Genomic DNA, 19,511 nt, shown 5'->3' on the forward strand with positions numbered 1-19,511 from the left:
CTTTGGAAAGAGCAGAGCGGCCACTGCTGGACGACCGCACACAGGAAGCGCTCTGTCCCCTCAGCCCCACCTCCAGGTCACTGCCAGCTGAATGCCAAGTGCCTGCCCTCAGGGATGGCACAATGGGGCTGGGTACACAGGAAGCTGCAAAGGGCAGGCAGGGTAAGCGGCGCCTCACACAACCACTGGGACAGTCTCAAAAGTTCCTTGGAAGTCCCTAGTGGATGGAGGCCAATGGACACAGAGGAGTGGAAGCCCACCCATGAAGGCTTCTGCTCTGACACTCCTGTGCACCTGCCTCTGCTCCATATCTACATACATGGGTGGGCTGGGTCCCGGTAGAGCCTCGGGAACTGCCACCAGGGTCCCATGAGCCAGGCTGAGTGACTCTGAGGTTGGGGGTTAGCAGCACACTTCTGCCCACCAAGCTGGAGGGAGGGCTGCCCCAGGTCTTAGAGGTGGTGGCCCCAGAAACAAAGTGACTTGCCATTAATCATCCACTTACACTCCCTGAGCTGATCTGCATCTTAATGAAGGTTTCTGGAGCAGGAGCTGGGAGGCTGGGGCCCAACGTGTGTCCCCAGAGTCAAGTTCAGTGAAGGGAAGACAGGGAGAAGGAGCCGGGAGGGGAGGGGAAGCAGGCTGTGACAAGAACCAGCAAATGATAGAATGTTCCACCTGGCCTGTACCTTGAAGGTCACAAAATCCAAAGGCTTCATTTGCATGTGAGAAAAGGGGAGAGTCGGGAGATCTGTGAGAGGGAAATGTAGGAAAAGAAGAGAGAAAAGAGAAAGAAGAGGAGAGAAGATAAGGAAGACAGGAGGAAGGAAGGAAAACTAGGTTGAGAATTGGGACTGAGGCCAAGCACTGCCTGCGGAGCAGACAGGCCACCGGGCCAGACGGGGCTCGGCTTTACACCTGCAGGTCGGCCCACCAGCCTGGCCCTCCCCAGGACCACCCTACTCCACTGCCTGCACACTGGCGCTCCTCTGCCCAGGGTCTGGATCCCAAGGAGCTGGAGCTCAGGGTGAGATGCTCAGAGCCTCTCCCAAGGGGGCGCCGGCTTCCCGGCCCTGCCTTCCTCTCACTCTCCCCTTGGTTAATGAACACGTCTCCCTTTTCTCTAATTAGCTGGAACAAACAACTTGAACCAGAATTTTTAGTTCCCAGAAAAGCACATGCCCGGACACAGTAAATATGTCATTAATCATCATTCTGAGGCACAGGAGCACCCTGGGTACTGGGAGGAAGGGAAGCAGTCAGAGGGCCTAATTAGGAGCTCAGGCCTCCCCGCTCCCCTCCCGCCAGCACCCGGCAGCTCTGTTCCTTTCCACCAGGCAGAGAGCAGATCAATTGGAGAGGTTCCCGGCAGAGTCAAACTTAATGTAAATGTTCTTGTTAGCACAAGGGTAAAAGGAAAGGAAAGGGGATGAGGAAGAACAATACCCACCTCTTTCCCCCCCCTCCTCCCTCCACCCTACCCCAGGTCTTATTTCCATCCAGGAAATTGTTCTTATTATCGCTTTGCTATTTATAGACACATGAAGTCTGCTGAAGAGTCCGGAACCGTTACTGTGGTGCGGCCACAGCTCCCTCTGCTCTGACTTGGCTTGGGGCTAAACCGCTCTCCCCTCACCCCTGTTTGGCTGGCCTCCAGTTTAGCGCCCTGGCCCTGAGACTGATCTGCAGACCCTTATCCCACTGACTTATCCCACACCCACCCCTTGGCTTGCTGGGGCTGAACACATCGCTCCCCCCGGCCCTGGCCCAGTTCCAGAACCCCTCTGCCCAGGGCTGAGGCCCAGGAAAGAATGTGTGGTGAGGCCTCAAGCCACGGGAGCCTGCCCAGGCCCAGGTAGTTCTAGAACAAGCAAGAGAAATAGTCTGGACCACTGCCCTGCTCTGTGGATCTCTCTGGCATCAGGACCTGGCTTTGTCTAAAGCTGGATATGCTGTTCTAGACAGAGGCTCATGTCATGTTCTCCTGGTGTTGGAGGCTACAGGCTTTGTCCCATGCTGAGAAGGACCCCCCAGAACTGAGGACCCAGAGAGCAGGTTCCAGCTGCCTATGTGCTGTTAAACAACAAAAATTCAACTAAGTAAATGTAAAGATCTAATTGGCTTTAGTAAATGATTCATAAATCGGGAGGCATCTCATCTAGGAACTGGAAAGTTCCAAGGAGGTCTACAAAATGGAAGGTTTTTAAAGGCAGAGAAGGGGCAGAATAAAAGGAAATTATAATCAAAGAATGAATTATTTCAGGCAAGTTCACTCTTAGGCGGTAACAGAGGGATGACCTCCTCCTGCTAACCAAGAATTTCTAGGTTGGCTGGTGAAATGTCACATTCCGGCAGGGCTGGGGTTTGAAACTGCATTAGGTTAGGTGTTAAGTCCTTGCTGATGTGGGGCCCTTAACATAAGTAACTCCATTTTGGGCCTGCTTTCTCCTTTTCAACACTGCTGAGTAGCTCAATGAACGTAAAGTGCTTAATCCCTCGAATTGTTCCCACCTTCAAGTGAAGATCATATTAACCACCATCTAGCTTTCAGGGAGCCGTGGTGTGAGGGTCCTGGGCTCTGGGGGTCACCATTCTCAAGTGCAAATCCCAGCCCTGCCTAACAAGTCCCCGACTCACTTTGAACTAAGTTTTCTACTAAGTGGAGATAATGCTCCCTTCCTTGTGGGGTCCGGTGAGAACAGTGTCGCTGTTATCTTAAGGGAGGTTTTGAGAAGTAACGTCTATTCGTCTATCCCGTGGCCCTAAGCAAGCCAAAATAAGATGGCATCCAGCACCCTTCTCTGGAGGGGGTTAAGGAGCTTCCCAGGATCGGAAGTCTCTGAGTACCGAACAAGTCCAGTCCCACCTTGGAAGTGGCTCCCCTGCCCGACACAGCTCCCCAGCACCTTACCTTAGTGGATCACCGTGAGCTCGGGGTGCGGTGCGGGGCACCAAACTGATGGGGAGGTAGCCGGAAGGGGGCGCAGCAATGATGGCGGAACTAGCTGCAGCATGAGCCCCTGAAAACAAAGGGATGGAACGCAGGAGACCGAAAGGCTTTCAGGCATTGCATTTGTTCCCAAGGACTGCCCTAACGAAGCACCACAACTGGTGCTTAAGACAACCAAAATGTATTGTCTCTGGGTTGTGGAGGCCAAAAAATCTGAAAGCAAGGTGTCAGCAGGCTGTGATCCCTCCAGGGAGAGTCCTTCCTTGCCTCTTCCACTCCCGGAGGCTCCCAGCGTTCCTTGGCTTGTGGCCACATCGTTCCGGGCTCTGCCCGTCTTCAGGTGACCTTCCTTGTTTCTTTCTGTGTCCTCTCCTCTTCGTCTGAGGACATTAGTCATTGACTTTACCCTCTCCCCCAAATCCAGGATGATCTCAAGATCTTAACAAGTTCCCAATTACTTAGCTTATCTCTGAAGACCCTAATTCCAAATAAGTTGCCATTCTGAGGTTCCGTGAAGACATGGATTGGGGGGGTGGGGACGCTCTTCAGCCCCCTGTTGGACCCTCTTACTTTTCTCAACCCCAACTTGAAGGGTAAGTTCGGTGGAGCTGTGTGGGCTCTCCTGAGCTTACCTGTTTTCTCATCTGTCACGTGGAAGATAATGGCATCTGTCCTGCCTGTGATGGGTTGGGGCTCTAATGAGGTCAGGAAGTGAAATGACTTGAAACGTTGGAAGGGTTCACATAGATAAAGCAATACCTGCATCCCCGCTCCAGCCCTGCCCTTACCCCCATGCCCCCATGCACCAATCTGCCGCTGGGCACATTCTCTGTGCTGCCTGCAGACCCAGAGGCTCCCCCCAACACCAGAGGACACCTGCAACCTGATTTCCTTTGGGCCCAGCCTGGTTTCTTTTACGCTTTGGGGTATACAAGTCCAGGCTGATTGTCCCCCATGATAGAAGACCTTCTAGTTTCTGTTTCCTTCTGCAGCCCAGTGCTCGAGTAACCCCCCAGCTCTCCACAGAGACTTGCACCCCTGGGTGTCCCGACCTGAGGGCTCCTTCTCCTTCAGTGAGGCTGGAGCATGTCTTCCTGCCCAGGACATCGCCGCTGAGTGACATGTGGCCTTCTTTCCCTGCCTTCCTCCCCCCTCCCCCCCGCCCGGCCCCAGACTCTGCTTCGAGACGGCAAGCGTGAGAGCATCGTGAGTACGCTCTTTGTCTCCCCCGGCGATGTGGAGAATGGACAGAGTATCGTGTGCAGAGCCACCAACAAAGCCATCCCCGGAGGGAAGGAGACTTCAGTCACCATCGACATCCAGCGTGAGTACTGACGTGGCCCCCAGGCCTGGGGCAGGAACCAGCCGGCAGTCCCTGCCCGGAGCACGGATTGGGGGAAAACGCCAGGCCTGGATAACCAGCTCCCTAGAGCCACACGCCAGCTTCTTCTTGCCCCCTCTCTGGGGGGTGTCCGGAGACAGGAAATGGGTCAGACAGCTCCCCGGACTGGCCGGGTTTGTATTTATGGGCACCCAAAGGTCTTGTCCTTCTTATTGTCACATGAAGTAACAACATCAGATGAGGATCTTTGGCAAATGACATGGTCAAGCCACACGTCCAAACCTGTATGAGGTAGAACTTCCACATCAGTAAATATCTGAGTCAGTCCCCGGGCCTGCTTTCACCAGAGGGCCCCTTCTTGAAGAGGAAGCCAGAGCAGAGATACTGGGGGCCACAGGGTGTTCGGGGCCCCGGAGTGGGTGAGCAGCACATACCCTACAGAAGCTAGGGACCCAGGGGCCCCTCTCGTGGAAGGGGCGGTCAGGGAGAGAAGAAGAGTGGTCATTCAGTCAGCCCACACTTTCCACGTAATATTTCATCTTTACAACAACCATTTGGGTAGGTGTGACAGTGGTCCCTACGTGGGGACACCGAGGCACCCAGAGGTTGATCAGCTTGCCCAAGGCCACATAACTGTCAAACGCAGACAGCCTCGCTTTCCAGAGCCCGCAGTGGTAACCCCTCCTCTACACTTCCCCACAGCGGGCCCTCAGCGAGCGTCTGTCCTCACGATTAATGTTAACAGGATTGATGCGTTAAAACTCCCCCAGCATCCTATTCCAAAAGTCACCTAAAAAGACTCCTTAACAGTCTCCTAAAACCTCCCTAAATTTTCTGTCAGCCCCAGAGAACAACAACAACAACAACAACAACAACAAAAATGTTCAACAAGGTGGTCCTGCGGCCTTCCTCCCAGTACCGGACTAGTTTAGGTCTGAGGTCTCAGCACTCAAAAGTTGACTTTTCTTCTCTTAAATCCCCCTCCCTGCCAGGGAGTGTGAGGCCACCATGTGCCGGGGGGGCTGTTTTGGTGCTACGCTAAGCGCTACAGGCTGGCATTCATTTCCTTCTTATTATTTCATTCATTTTAAATCAAATTCATTTACAAACCTTTCCCAACAGCCTGGCTCATCTCAGCCTTCTGGATTCTGAGCTCCACCTGGCTCCGCAGGCAGGGATCTGGAGTCCAGAGGGGCGGGGCCCAGTGAGCTGAAGTCCTTACTCTGTCTAGAATCCTGGCAGCTGCCACTTAGATCCCACAGGGCAGAAGAAACAGTTGTAACCCTCAGTCCTGCTCTAGAGACTCAGACACAGCGGAGTTCTTGGAGAAGGCTTCATCTTCTCTGTCCTCACTGGCTAGTAACTCCTACTCCCTCATCACCACCAACTATTCTGTTCCTCATTTAATGAGGGCCAAGAACAGTGGGGCTCTTGCCAGACCCAGGACCAGGCTGAGGGGAGGGAGCCGCTCACTCGGAGGATCCCGGATCCCGTGAATACGGGGCTGCCCTGAGGGGGCTGCCTGTCCTGCCCCAGCCCTGGCTGTCCACACCCACCAGCTTCTTCTGAGCAGCAGCTGTGGGCCCAGCTCTTGAGAAAAAGCAAAATACTCCGGGGATCAGGTGGTCCAGCATGCAAAAAGGCCCCACCACCATGGGCTGTGTGGGCCTAAGCTTGTCACTTTATTCTGGGGATACCTGTTTCCTTGTTCTGTGACCGAATGATGTCCAGAGTTTCTTCTTGCCCTTGGATTGACCGTGATCAGAGCTGTCTTCAAACACAAGCCAGATCTGGGAGGCATGTGGGTGGGGGACAAGAGACATCCAAGCCTCCCACTGCTGGGCTGCCGGTGTGCCCCCCGCCAAGCCCCAACCTGGTCAGGAGGCCCACGCCAGCTACGGAATCCGCACAAAAGGAGCCAGCTGGCAGCCCCCCACGGCAGCAGCCTGGCCCCGGCAGGGGGACACCTGGCGGCAGCCACACTCCCCTCCAGGCCATTCTCCATCACACCAGGAGAAGCTCTCCTGTCAACAAGAAAGGCATCATCCTAATAGCCCACCAACTATTACTAATGCCCTCTAATGAGATGATCAATTCACCGGGGCACACAGATGACGGTCTGCATCAGAGGAGGAGGACGCCAGCCTTGCCGGGTCTCTGCGCCCTGGCTGGCTGTCTTTCCAAGGACACCTCAGCCCCAGGAGGTGGGAAGCATCAGGAATGAGATCGGAGAGTGGCCGAGGACCCAGGTGCCCGGTTCCTAGGTGGGCCCCGTCTGAGGCAGGACAGGGAAGTGGTTAAGGCCACAGCATTCTTCCTGGTTTGAATTCTGGCTCCTGCCCCCTACTAAAGGATGTTGGCCTGGTTAGTTAACCTCTTTGTGCCTCAGTTTCCTCATCTGTATGTGGAAGGGGCAATGCTGACTTCATCTGGTGGCCGTGAGGATCAAATTAAGTCCTTCAGGTGGCATTTGGAGCACAGGGCCAGGCACAGGGGGAGCACTCCACACCCGTGAGTGTCCCCGTGTGCGGTGCCCCTCCCAGCCCTGACAGGGGACAAGCCTCCGTCCATTTGCGCCCTCTCCTAAGGTGCTTGCATGGATCTGCCCAGCAAAAGCACGTGCTCCCTCCGCCACCTCCCCCAGACTCCTTCCTCCTCCATTTTTCCATTTGTTCGTTTAGTAAGCGTCCAGCTGTTTACCGTGGACACCATGGGCCGGATCAGAGCCGCCTTTGCAAACCTGCTCATTTTCTCAGTCAACCAAGAAGCATCCAAACTCAGCAAAAGCGCATTTGTTGTTTGTTTCCCTTGGTCTTTATATGTTACCCAACGGAAGACAAAACCCCCAGATTGAGTAATGGGAGAGAAAGCTTAACACCCCCAAAGTCTCGCTACATCTGGACGCTGCCATCCAGCTGCCAAGTTTCAAATGAATGTGCTATAAAATCACTGAGTCATGGAGTTTCTCTCTTTTCCACCCCCTCCTCGATGTAATGCTTCCCCTGAACACACACACACACACACGCGCGCGCGTGCACACACACACGCACGCACACACTCACGCACACAGGTTGCTGATGGAAACACTAACAGACTCTCAGCTGTAACATCTGTTCAATATGATCTCAGTTCCACCAGCTACATCAAAGCTGCCCTCCTGCAAGTTAATGCAACCGACATCACAAGTGGGATTAAAATCGTGTTTAATAGTTGGATATGACATACACTATTTATACCTCGGGAGCCTGCTAGACTCCTGAAAATTCATACCCTGCACATCCAGAGGAGAGGGGTGGACAGAGGGACACAGGCACCTCGGGGTCTGGGGTGGAGGTGCAGGTGAGACTAGCAAGTGTATAAGCCGCCTAGGGACCCGTTCTCTTGGGGCCCTTCAAGAAAGGGGGGAGGGTGCCGAGGATTTTGCAGAGGTAAGGAAGCTTTAGGAGAGAGGCACGCACAGGATGAGCTCAGCATGGCAGGTGTGCAATGGAGAAGGGGAACGGGCAGCAGGATGGGTCCCACAACAGGCATATGCTCCATTGCCCTGCTCCCCAGGACTCAAAACCCTATAAAGGACATCCAGGTGGGGAGGGGCCTCCTGGAACTACCCCCTCAAGTTCTGTGGCAGATAGATTCTAGATTCTACCAACTGGCACCATCACTTCCTCAAATAAGAGTTGGATTGAGGGACTCCACTCTGCCTCCCAGGATTGGGTGGACATGGGCCAGCCATGCGTTTGGTTCCAGATGGTGAGCACCAGATTCCTCTGCCTCAGAACATGCTTCTCGAACACACAGCAAGATGCAAGCTCCTCCCTAGGTCTCCACATCTCTAGGGTGGTGCCATCAGAGCCCTGGGGTGCCCAGGTTAGCTGGCTAGCCCTGCACAGAAAGAGGGCCCCTGACTGCCATGACATGGGAAGCTGGCGGCCCTCAGCTTGGGTTGGGGCAAGTGGCACGGAGCGGATGGGCAGCAGCTGGTAGACGCTACAGGGTTCTGGGGGGTCTCAGCTCTCCTAGGGGGTGGGAGGAGAGCTCTCATGGCTAAGTCCCTGCCGCACTCGTCACTACTTGAATTACGCTTTAGAGACGAAGACTGAGATCATTGAAATACCTGTCATTTCGCTTGTAATTCTCCATGAAATTCCTCCACTGCTGCAGTAGCAGATGCTCCCAGGATCGTGCTCAGCCTCCGGAACTGGGGGCTCATGTGGGGAGATCAGGGTCCCCAGAACAGTCAGCCACCTGCTGCGCAGGGACCAGAGTTCTCTCCCCACCACCCCCGCCCCTGCATCTCTCAAGCCATCTGCAGATACCAGCACAGCCCTGCGGGCCACCTCCCTGGCCCCAGCTCTGTGCAGGGAGGCAAGACCCAGCTTGGGCACCGGCAGGACAAAGCGGGGCCACAGGCTCAAATGATTCCCAGCTCTGCGGTGGGCTAGGCTCAGTTCCAGCAGGTGATTCTCTGAGGGTCTCAGAGCCCCACCTGTGGTCTCAAACAGAGGCTCAGGCCGGGCCGGCTGGAGCCCTGCTCCCCTCGCGGTGCCCTTCACACGCGCCATAGAGGGGTCAGCATTTTTCTTGATGGTCTCTGAGAAATCGCCTTCTTCTTTTCCTGAAAATAGGCTGGACTGAACCCCTAGGAAGCCCACATGCCCTTCTGGCAGTTTGCTGTGCTCATGGGTGAGGACCAGCCCAAAGATGCAGCCCAGGACCCTGGCTGGGTGGCGGGCACCAAGCTGCCCTCCTCACTCACCCCCGACTTGAATCCCGTAGACCGTGACAAGGAAGAATGGGTTCTGGTCTCTGTTTCCACCTTTCCATCTCTCCGCGTCTTTCTCCCCGTCCCTTTTCTCTAGTTCTCATTACCGTGTGGTCTTTGTCCCCAACACCCTGTCGCCTTCTGTCTGCTTGTCTCCTCTGGTCTTTTCGCTTTTAGTCTGAAGTCTTTGTCTGATTATGTGCTCCTGTGTATACATCTCTCTCCATTTCTCTGCTCTCTGCTTCTCTCTGTCTCTTTTTCTTATTCTTCCTCTGCATTTCTCAGTCTCTGTCTGTCTCTCTGTGTCGCTCTCTCATCTCCATGTCTCTCTTCTATGTTAGTACCCTGCCTGCCTCCCATCTCTTTGGTCTCTCTGTCTCTGTTTCCTGTCCCTCCCCCCTCTCTACCTCTCCCTTCCCTCCCTCCCTCTCTTTTTCCCTCCCCCCTCTCTACCTCCCTTTCCCCCCACCCTCCCTCTCCCTTTCCCTCCCCCCCTCCCACGCTCCCTCCCTCTTCCACCTCCCCCTTTCTCTCTCCCTCCCTCTCTTCCAGCCTCCTCCACCTCCTACCATTTAGCACCTCAGAGCCTGGCTTCCCCTCACATTGAATGAGAAAGACTAGCCCAGCCTGGGGAGCTGAGGGCTGGGTGACACCAGTCAGGGCCCAGCAGAGATGATTAGGCTGATGAAAGGGTGTAAATGCCACTTTGAAGTTAACAGATACACCAGAACCTTTCACAGACAGATATGAAACAGACATTTCAAAGACAAAAAAAAAGTGTATTTAAATGGGGCTTAGTGCCCATCACCCCCCACTCTGTGTGCCCCCTGCACCGCCTTTGCCCACCTCTCCTGTCTGAAGTGTTTTGCTCCCTCTCACAAATGGAAGATGGGCAGGCAGCAGGCTCCTGGGGGCCCAGACAACTGTGCTTCCTGGCTGGCTGTTCCTTTAAGCACCAGGCCTTGAATCCACAGTGGGAGCCCAGACCCCACCACCACCAGCAGTGCTGAAGCAGGCACCTCCAGGGAGCAAGGGAGCCCTCTGCTCAGGGCCCCAACTTTCTAGGGAGCCCACCAGCAGGTGGCCACTCGCCAGAATCTCTGGCCTTTGTCCCCCATGTCACCCTGTGAAACTTCCTGCCCCATTTTTCCCCCCAAACCATGGCCACAGTTGCCCAGCCTGCAAGGGAATCTCTTCTCTCTTCAGACCCCCCACTCGTCAACCTGTCGGTGGAACCACAGCCGGTGCTGGAGGACAACGTCGTCACGTTCCACTGCTCCGCAAAGGCCAACCCAGCTGTCACCCAGTACAGGTAAGAGTCCTGCTAAGGAGGCACCGCCTGGCCACTGGACCCTTCCCCACCCCTGCTGCCTATCACAGAGGGTGTCGATTATGGCCCTGGGCACGCAGCACAGTGCTTGCTTCGCTACCGGTGTCCAGGATCCTTCTCCCCTCCCCGCACACCCATCCAACCCCTGGCCAGGTGGACTTTTCCTTTCTCTCACGCCCATGAAATTTCACGCACGTACCTTCCACTGGAAACAGGAGGTATTCCCCTTCTGTCTGGATCGCTTGTTTATCCCTTCTCTCTGAAAAGAGGCAGAGAAGCTCAGGGAAAAAAAAAAAAAAGTCAAAACAACCAGGAAGAGCCGTAAGATCAGAACCCAGATTTTAGCTGCGTGCTTACCAAACCGTTCACCTGCGTGGGGTAAGATTTCCAGGGCCGCTGGCCCTATCCAGCAGGCACCTAGGATCGTCTATACCCTTATCCCCTGCGCGCCCCTTGCTCGCAACACTGATAAAAGCACCACTGCTTTTTACACGCTTATCTTTCCCTGTTGATGGAGCGTCTCGAAGGCAAGAACTGTAATTTAGCCACTTAGGGTGCTCAGCGTGGAGCACAGCGCGGGGCACAAACCAGGCACTTCATAATGCGGGCTGACTCATCGGGGCACCTTCCTGCCTGTGCACTGCCACCGCACAAGATTTCAGGGGATGGCGTGCCCTCGGAGACGCTCAAGGGCAGACACTCACCTCCTTGAGATGCCGTGTGGAACTCGCCACAGCCCTAATTCTGTCCGGTCCTTCCCCACCAGCCCAGCGGCCCTAACTCTGTCCGGTCCTTCCCCACCAGCCCAGCCTTGATGGTCGAGCCCAGAGTGTCGCCTCTGCCATGGAGATGGGTTATTAAGCTGCAGCATCAGCCGGTGCCAGGGATGCTAATGGTCCCAGACTAGATAATCAGCCGGCCAGTGGGAGTGGAGGACAGGGGAGACGAGAGGCGGTGCAGCCCAGAGGGCACAATAAGAGGAAATGGGCCAAAGAGGCAGCTAGAGATTCAGGTTGGAAGCAAGGAGGAGCTCCCTGCAGTGCAGATAATTAAACGACACTGGAACCAAAAACCAGGAAAGGCATGGAGACTTTATCCTTGAGGATATTTTAAGAGAGGCTGGAGCCCATCTGTCCTGTCCAATTTAACCATTCACTGGGCTAGAGGCAGGAGAAGGATCCCCAAGACTGTGCGGCCCTGGAGGTCTGGAGGGCAGGTCTGGTTTGGCTGAGATCTGGCATCTGTCTTCAGATGCAAAACAAAGACCCAAAGAGATGCCCTTTCTCTGGGCTTCTACCCTGCACCTGCGATGCCTGGGCTCCTCTCTACAGGGTCAGCTTCTCTCTGCTGTCTGCTCCAGCTATCTTCCCGCAATCCCTCAACACTAGGGCCCGCAAATGCCCATTCCCCTGGGCAGCCCTTGACCCCCACAGGCACCCAAGCAGACACATCCCACATTCACCCTCATAGCCATCCCAAGAATGCCTATTGGACCCAGGAGACCAGAGCATACAACTTCCATTTCTCTTCGCGGCCAGGCTCTGGGTCATCTGCCAGGTTATGAAGGGCTGGGCAGAGGGCAGGGCTGTGCCCTAGGACCCAGTGATGTCCCCCACTCCACCCCTGCCCTCTGACCAAGACAGGGTGAGCAAACACCCAAGAAACCAGGCTGCTGGGCCTGATTGTCAGGGGCACCACTCTCCAAAGGCAGAACACCAGTGATGTGGATGATAAGGTTCAAATCTCCGTATGGAGAGATCATCCATCATAAAGAAATATGACAAGATATTAACAACTAGTGAATCTAAGTGAAGGGAATATGGCACTTAATTGGTCTACTTTTGCAACTTTTCTACAATTTCAAAGTGGTTTTGTGTGTGTGTGTGTGTGTGTGTGTGTGTTGTAGTTTTGTTGTCATTTTTGTTTATTGAGAGAGAAAGCATGAGCAGGGGAAGGGCAGAGAGAGAGAAGGGAGAGAGAGAATCCCAAGCAGGCTTCCCAGCAGCAGGCAGCTTAGAGCCCAACCGGAGGCTTGAACTCACGAACCGCAAGATCATGAGCTGAGCCAAAACCAAGAGTCAGAGGCTTTGCTGACTGAGCCGCCCAGGTGCCCCACAATGTTTTGGGTTTTGTTTTTTTTTTAACTAAAAAGTCAACAGATAAACAAACAAACACAGAGCATGTAGGTTCTCTTGGCCTCCAGCTCCCTGGTCACAGGTCAGCCCCTGGTTACAGAGGGGCAGTTGTGTGGTGCAGGGAGGGACAGACCTCCCTGCAGATGTTCACTCCCCCTCACGGCCCTCTGATTAGCCAAAGGCCCTGAAAACACTTCAGTGTGCACCACGCTCCCTTCGGGACTCCAGAGACTTTTAGGGAACCCCTCTGGCCACTAGGAAAATTCAGGAGAGAAGGGAGAGGAGGAGAAAGGAGGGGGCAGCCCCGCCCTGCACCCACCCATGCTGGCTCCGCCCCCTGAGAGAGGGCTCGCCCAGCCGGCAGATGGTCCTTCTAGATGTGGTGTTGGGATCCAAGAGGCAAAGCCTTAAACAAATCTCCTCACATAAGTACATCGATTTTCCCCAACTGACTTTGACAAGACTGCAGGGATCTGTGTTTCTTTACTTCCATTCATCTTGATTGCTTCCTCCTGTTCCACGAAGAGGCTATGATCTCAGAAAGTAGAGCTAGGCTTCCCTCCACTCCCGCACCCAGAAAGGGGACACGGGTGGGCATGGGAACAGGTGCAGCTGCCCCCCAGGACCAGGAGCCCGAGGCGGGCAGAACAGGCCCGAGTTCACCATGAAGTGTGGCTCCCCACCTGCTTCTCGGTATTGTCCTCCAGGCTCTCCCATGCCCCCCACGCCCCCCACAGGTACCAGGGAAGGGGGACCACCACCCAGCGTAAAACGCAGGGCTACTTAAGGACAGCCTGTCGGCTGTGACAGCCAGGCCTCCTGATTCTGTGATATAAATAATTAATCCTCTTACATTTACTCCGGCCAAATTAGACATTGATTGGGAAAGGCTTAATCTGACTCCTTCTCAGAGGGGCTCAGGGAGGCGGTGGAGACAACAGTGGAGGCAGAGGTGGGGTGGAGGGAGAGTGCACGGGATCCAACTGGAAGGAGGAGGAGAAGAAAGCAAAGCCAAAGGAGAGAGAGGAAAGGGGAGGGCGGAGAGCTGCGGGTTTGCTCCTGGATCACCCCTGACCCTGTGGCCAACTGCTTGAAGAGTGGTTTGAGCTTCTGGAAGAAATCCCTACAGAGGGTTTTATTGGTGTGGGAGGGGAATATAGAGGAAAGGAGGAAAAAGACTGAGCAGGATTAGGAGGAGACCCCTGGGGTGTCCCCAAAAGGCCTTGGTGTGGGGCTGCGAAGGGCCCAGCCTCCACAGCCAGCTCCTGCCCGCAACCCTGGGACAGGAGAGTCTAGGAAATCCTCCTGTGCCCCACTCTGCCACTGAGGTAGGGCCAGGCCTTAGGGGGCTAAGGGTAGCCGCTGCATAGGGGGGGCAGGCTCCCACAGCACAGCACAGCTGGGAACAAGAAAGCTCGGTCCCCCAGCCATCCTGCTGGGCTCCAGGCCTATGAGAGTCCCAGCAGTTCTAAGCTTCTCAGGGCTAAGCAGGAGGAGCTTTCTCCCTGTGTGACTTACACCATGAAAGGCCCCAGAGAAGAGGAGAAAGCCCCATCTTCTCCAGGAACTCCAATGGCAGAAGACAACGGCCCTGCGAAACCAGCTGGCCTGGGCCCTAGCTTCCCTACCCCCTGCCAGAGGCAGGCCTGGGAGAGCAGGAGAGGCTCACACTCCCCTCCTCCAGGTCCGGCCAGCTGCAGCCCCCCTCAGCCTCCCACCACCTGACCCCACGCTTCCTTCATTCAGCAAGGCCGTAGGAGCCAGAGGTTGGATGTAGATCGCCAACCGTGTGCCTGGGACTGAATTCATCTGCCTCAGGCAGGGGCTGTGCCTGACTGTGAAGTCTGGTCATTAAATTAAAGTTAGAAATTGAAATGATTCATGAATAACTCATAATAGTTTGTTGGGAAGCTCCTTAAGCTCTCGGGGAGCTATGGTTCGCTCTGTTGTTAAACTATAATTGTTATTATTAATCATGTTCTTAATAATTATGTGATATTAACTCACGATAATAACCACATGGTGCCAGCCTGGGCGCCTCATGCGATGCCAAGACGTGGCCGTCTCTCGGGGCTGGCCGGGCCGGACTGAGCATGAAGCCGGGGGAGAGAAGGCAAGAGATGGTTCTCTGTGGTGCTGGGAAAGGCTCCAGGAACACGAGAAGGGGAAGGTGAAGAAGGCAGGGACGCTGTGGGTACCAGGAGTCACGATCCTGGGGTAACAAAGAAAAACACCCCCCAAAATAGGCTTGGAATAGGAGGAGCCTGGTTGGAGGTTCTGTGATTTAAAAAGTAATTGTTGTCGGGGCGCCTGGGTGGCTCAGTCGGTTAAGAATCCAACTTCGGCTCTGATCTCGCAGTCAGTGAGTTCAAGCCCCGCGTCTGGCTCTGTGCTGACAGCTTGGAGCCTGGACCCTGCTTCGGATTCTGTCACCCCGTCTCTCTGCTCCTCCCTAGCTCACTCTCTGTCTCTCAAAAATGAATAAACGTTAAAAAAAATTTTTTTTAAAGTAAGTGTTGTCCACAATGAGGTTAAACCAGAGGAAGCTATTGGACTCTCTCCCTGGAGATCTGTAAAGAAAGGCCCACCCTCACATATACACACACACACACACACACACACACACACACACACCTGGGGGCTCCTAGCACTGCCTTAGCTGCCCAGTCACTGGTCCAATGCAGAGATCACCGCCCCAGGGCCTGGACCAAGTCAAGCACAGGGCTTTTCAGTCTCTCCCCTCGGTGGGACCGATTGGCCGATGACAGATGACAGATGTCCGCACAGCCCTCTTCCCACCTGTCTGACCAAACTTGAAGGAGCCAAGGCCCTGGGGAGCGAAGCCAGGGTGGGAGTGTAGAGACTGGGCAGGAAAAAGAGCAAGTGCCCTCCATGGGAGGGGAGAGAGGGCACAATGAGGGGACCTACCCTAGGGACAGGGGTCGAGGCAGGAGAGATAGCAAGCTGGCTGAGTGCAAGGAAGGGCCATCGGGACCCCTGGCTGATACCCCTCCCACAACTCCTCACCTTGTCTGGAAATCAAATTTCTCTGTATGTGTGTGTGCATGCATGTGCGTGTGTGTGTGTGCACGCATGTGCATGGGGGGGGTGCAGGTGTGTGTGTGGGTGCAGGTGTGCATGCATGTATGGGCACATGACATTAGACCTCGGCCTTTCCAGCATGGATCCCAATAAGACAGCACCCTCAGTAGAGCTCAGGGCGGGATGGCCAAGCTGTTGGGGGACCAAGGTGGGGGGGTTATCCATTTCCTAGCCAGCCAGCCGGGCTGACCCACTGAGTAGTCCACCCCCCTCCCTCCAGAACAACCTGCTTGTCACGTATCCCTCTGTGGAGATTCCTGCCCCCACCACGGGACCCCTAGAGGGGCCTGCCCCCTGCGTGACTCACTTTCCTGAGGGATCGGGGTTTCTAGCTCCCAGAGAGATGCCCCTGGGTGGGAGGAACACCCTGGCCACTGGAGGTCCACAGCCACATGCGGGGCCCATATTGCAGGTGGGCCAAGAGGGGCCAGATCATCAAGGAAGCATCCGGAGAAGTGTACCGGACAGCTGTGGACTACACGTACTTCTCAGAGCCTGTCTCCTGTGAGGTGACCAATGCCCTGGGCAGCACCAACATCAGCCGCACGGTGGACGTCTACTGTGAGTGCAGCTGCTGGGGGTTTCCCCAGGCCAGCCGGCCCTGGGGTATCTCTGCTCAGGGCCAGAGGGACCGTTGCTGGACTCAACGCACACAACATAACAACGCCTCACAAGCTCACAGCGCTCCCTGCTTTAAGAAAAGCTTCCTCGTGTGCTGTTTTGGGTTTACCTTGACCCTCGTAGTAACCCAGGGAGGAAGGATTATTATTCCCGTCACTCAGATGAGGGGAAAGAGGCCCAAAGTCACTCAGTGAGCAAGTGGCAAAAGGAGAACTCAGGCCAGGCTCCTTGGGAATCTGCTCCCTCCCTTTGGAGACCCGAGGACACATCCCTTCCAACGGCCTGGGAGGGACCCCGGTGAACCAGCCCATCACTGACGGGCAGGCCGGATGTGTTCACGGCAATAAGCGTTAGCTCATCTACTACACTTTCTGATTTTAAAGGCACTTTGACAAACTTTCTTATATCTGACCCCTCCCCTTGCCCCAGTGGCCCTAACAGAAAGTGCTATTACTCCCTTTTTACGTCAAGGGACTAATTCCGGTCTCCTGACCCTGGATTTCACACTCTTCTGCTCCTCCAAAGCAGCTAAGCGGCTCCCTGCACACCCTCCCTTCACTGCGCCTACAATTCCACCATTGCACCCACTCTGGGGACCAAGGCTTGGTCTGCAGAAGGCTCTGGTTACAGATGTTCTGCGCTGGGGAACCGGAGAGGAGCTTCCATTAACGCTCACCAACCCTTAGCAGGGGCATGGGAAACTGGACCAGGCCCAGCTACTTCCCAGGGGTTGGAAAAAAGCTGGGCAGGGCTGGAACAGAGGATAACCTGAGGGCCCGGGGGAGCGGAGAATACAGGGAGAGGCCTGGCTTCCTCTGCCTTGTACTCCTTATCTCAGAGCCCCTTGGAGGACCCTGGGAAGGCTCTGGGACCTGGGCCCGGTGCACAGGGTAACTCAACTCCAGGGCACAGAACTGAAGCATGGAGGAGGTGGGCAATTGCCCTGAAGGCAGACACATAAAGATCCTAATGCCCAGGATTTCTGGGGCAGGAGGAAGTCCCCTCTGCCTGTGCACTGGGGCTGGGGTGGAGGGAGGGGTGGAGAGGACTTCCCAGAACCAGGACAAAGGGCAGGAGATGGGAGAGCCCTGGAGGCAAATCGTGGCAGAAATAGGGCTGTTGCTGCCAGTGGGTGGGCCCAAGGGAGGCCAGGCTGGAGGACAGGGGTCTCTCACTTCCAGTGTCCCTCTCTGGGACCCCTCTCCTCAAGCTCCCAACCCATCAAGAGCCCTGTCTCCCCCTTCCTCCCTTCACAGTTGGGCCCAGGATGACCACGGAGCCCCAATCGCTGCTCGTGGATCTGGGCTCTGATGCCGTCTTCAGCTGTGCCTGGACAGGCAACCCATCCCTGACCATCGTCTGGATGAAGCGGGGCTCTGGTGTGGTAAGTCCTCAACTCAGACCCCACAGGGCCTTTGACCATGGGAACTGCCTTCTGGGGCCCCTCACACTCTTAGATTGGGGACATCAGCCTCCAGGGTGAGCTGAAGGGAGAAGAGCCCCAGAAAGAGGAGAGGGATGGGGCACTGGGTGGATCAGTCGGTTGAGCGTCCGACTTCGGCTCAGGTCATGATCGCACGGCTTGTGAGTTCGGGGCCCTGCATCCGGCTTTGTGCGGACAGCTCAAAGCCTGGAGCCTGCTTCGGATTATGTGTCTGCCTCTCTCTCTGCCCCTCCCCCACTTGAGCTCTGTCTCTTTCTGCCTCTCAAAAATAAAGAAAAATAATTTAAAAAAAAAAAGAGGAGAGGGACCCCAGTACCCACATGAACCCCTTTAACCCTAAACACATTGAACCATTACAGTTTTGCCCTATCACAAACTCTACTAAAAAAAAAAAAAAAGAAAAGAAAAAGCAAGTGGGGGCACCTGGGTGGCTTAGTCAATTGAGCGTCCAACTCTTGATTTTGGCTCAGGTCGTGATATCACGGTTCATGAGTTCAAGCCCCGAATCAGGCTCCGCACTGATGGTGTCCAGCCTGCCTGGGATTCTCTCTGTCCCCCTCTCTCTGCCCCTCTCCCCACAAATAAATAAATAAACTTAAAAAAAAAAAAGCTGGTGGCCACCAATAAAGCTGGGAGTAAAAGTCTCTAGAAAGGCTTTTCAACTTCCCCCAAATAGTTAAGTAATCCTTCAGCTTTTGAGTTAAATGCTGCTTTCTTCTTGTGTTCCTCTTTTAAAATATATGTGTTCTTTAGTGTGTGTGTGTTTATCAGACGTCCCTCCCCTCAGGAGGACCAGCGAGAGCCTTGGGGAGGGAAGTAAAGGGAGAGGCAGATAGAAACCAACCTCTGTGCAGCCTAGTACATGCCGGCACTGCACCACCCCATGAGCACGACTGCCCCCCACTGCAGAAATAAGGAAAGCTCAGCAGAGCAGATATGCAACTGCCGAAAGCCACCCAGGTGGTCACTGCCAAGGTCAAGATTTGAACTCAGAGCTAGCTAATGCCAAAGTCTTTGGGTCACCCCAAACTCTATCTCAAAAGGATACTGAAAATGCCTCAGAAAAGACAGGTGCAGGCACCCCCAAACAAGTTCAGCGGGACCAGCCTGGTACCGGCTGGTGGGGAGCCCTGCCTGTGTGAGAAAGCCTCAGGACCCCAGCCAGGAGGTGCCCCTCCCCCTTCCACACTCACCCCTTCCCCCATGTGCCCGGCCCTTAGACACCGAGGCGTCTGTGCTGTGGACCTCCTCTGGACAGCTCAGTGGCCACCCTGCCTCCTACCCCGCCCCTGGTTCTTACTGAGGTGCTGGAGACGGTTGTCATGTCCAGCAGGCCTGGGACACAGGCCTTCAGGTTCTTCAGGTTCTGGGACACAGAGAGAGCCAGGCTCCGTTTTCTGTATCTGATCCTCCCCCGATTCTCCTAGGTCCTGAGCAATGAAAAGACACTGACCCTCAAAACCGTCCGTCAAGAGGATGCTGGGAAATATGTGTGCAGAGCCGTGGTGCCCCGGGTGGGAGCTGGAGAGCGAGAGGTGACCCTGACAGTCAATGGTAAGACCTTCACTCATGCTAGGGGAGGTGGGAGGGAGCAGAGAGGGGCCCAAGGCATCTTGGTCCCAGGCATTGCCTCAGAGGGGCTGTCGCTGGTTCTGGACCTTGCTCCCACCTCCAACCCTGGATCCATAGCAATTCTGTCCACCTCTTCGAGCCTGTGTCTAAGCCCAGCCCCGAGAGGAGGAAGGACCTGGCTAGATGGGTCACCTTCCCCCTTCTTTGTTACTCCTAAGGGGTCCCAGCCCTAACAGTGGTAGCTAATGAATTT

At 55.1% G+C, this 19,511-nt stretch overlaps 1 protein-coding gene across 6 annotated transcripts in view; it reads left to right on the forward strand.

Moving 5' to 3' along the window:
* KIRREL3 (kirre like nephrin family adhesion molecule 3) overlaps window positions 1–19,511 on the forward strand; it is a 550,840-nt gene that overhangs the window by 514,109 nt on the left and 17,220 nt on the right. For all 6 annotated transcript variants that reach the window (XM_027036894.2, XM_027036896.2, XM_027036895.2 and 3 more), the window contains 5 exons: window positions 4,124–4,274; window positions 10,261–10,366; window positions 16,034–16,182; window positions 17,499–17,626; window positions 19,114–19,240. In XM_027036894.2, coding sequence (XP_026892695.1) covers window positions 4,124–4,274; window positions 10,261–10,366; window positions 16,034–16,182; window positions 17,499–17,626; window positions 19,114–19,240 — 661 coding nt within the window. The remainder of the gene's footprint in view (window positions 1–4,123; window positions 4,275–10,260; window positions 10,367–16,033; window positions 16,183–17,498; window positions 17,627–19,113; window positions 19,241–19,511) is intronic.

The sequence above is a fragment of the Acinonyx jubatus genome, chromosome D1 (genome assembly GCF_027475565.1).
Source record: "Acinonyx jubatus isolate Ajub_Pintada_27869175 chromosome D1, VMU_Ajub_asm_v1.0, whole genome shotgun sequence".
NCBI lineage: Eukaryota > Metazoa > Chordata > Mammalia > Carnivora > Felidae > Acinonyx > Acinonyx jubatus.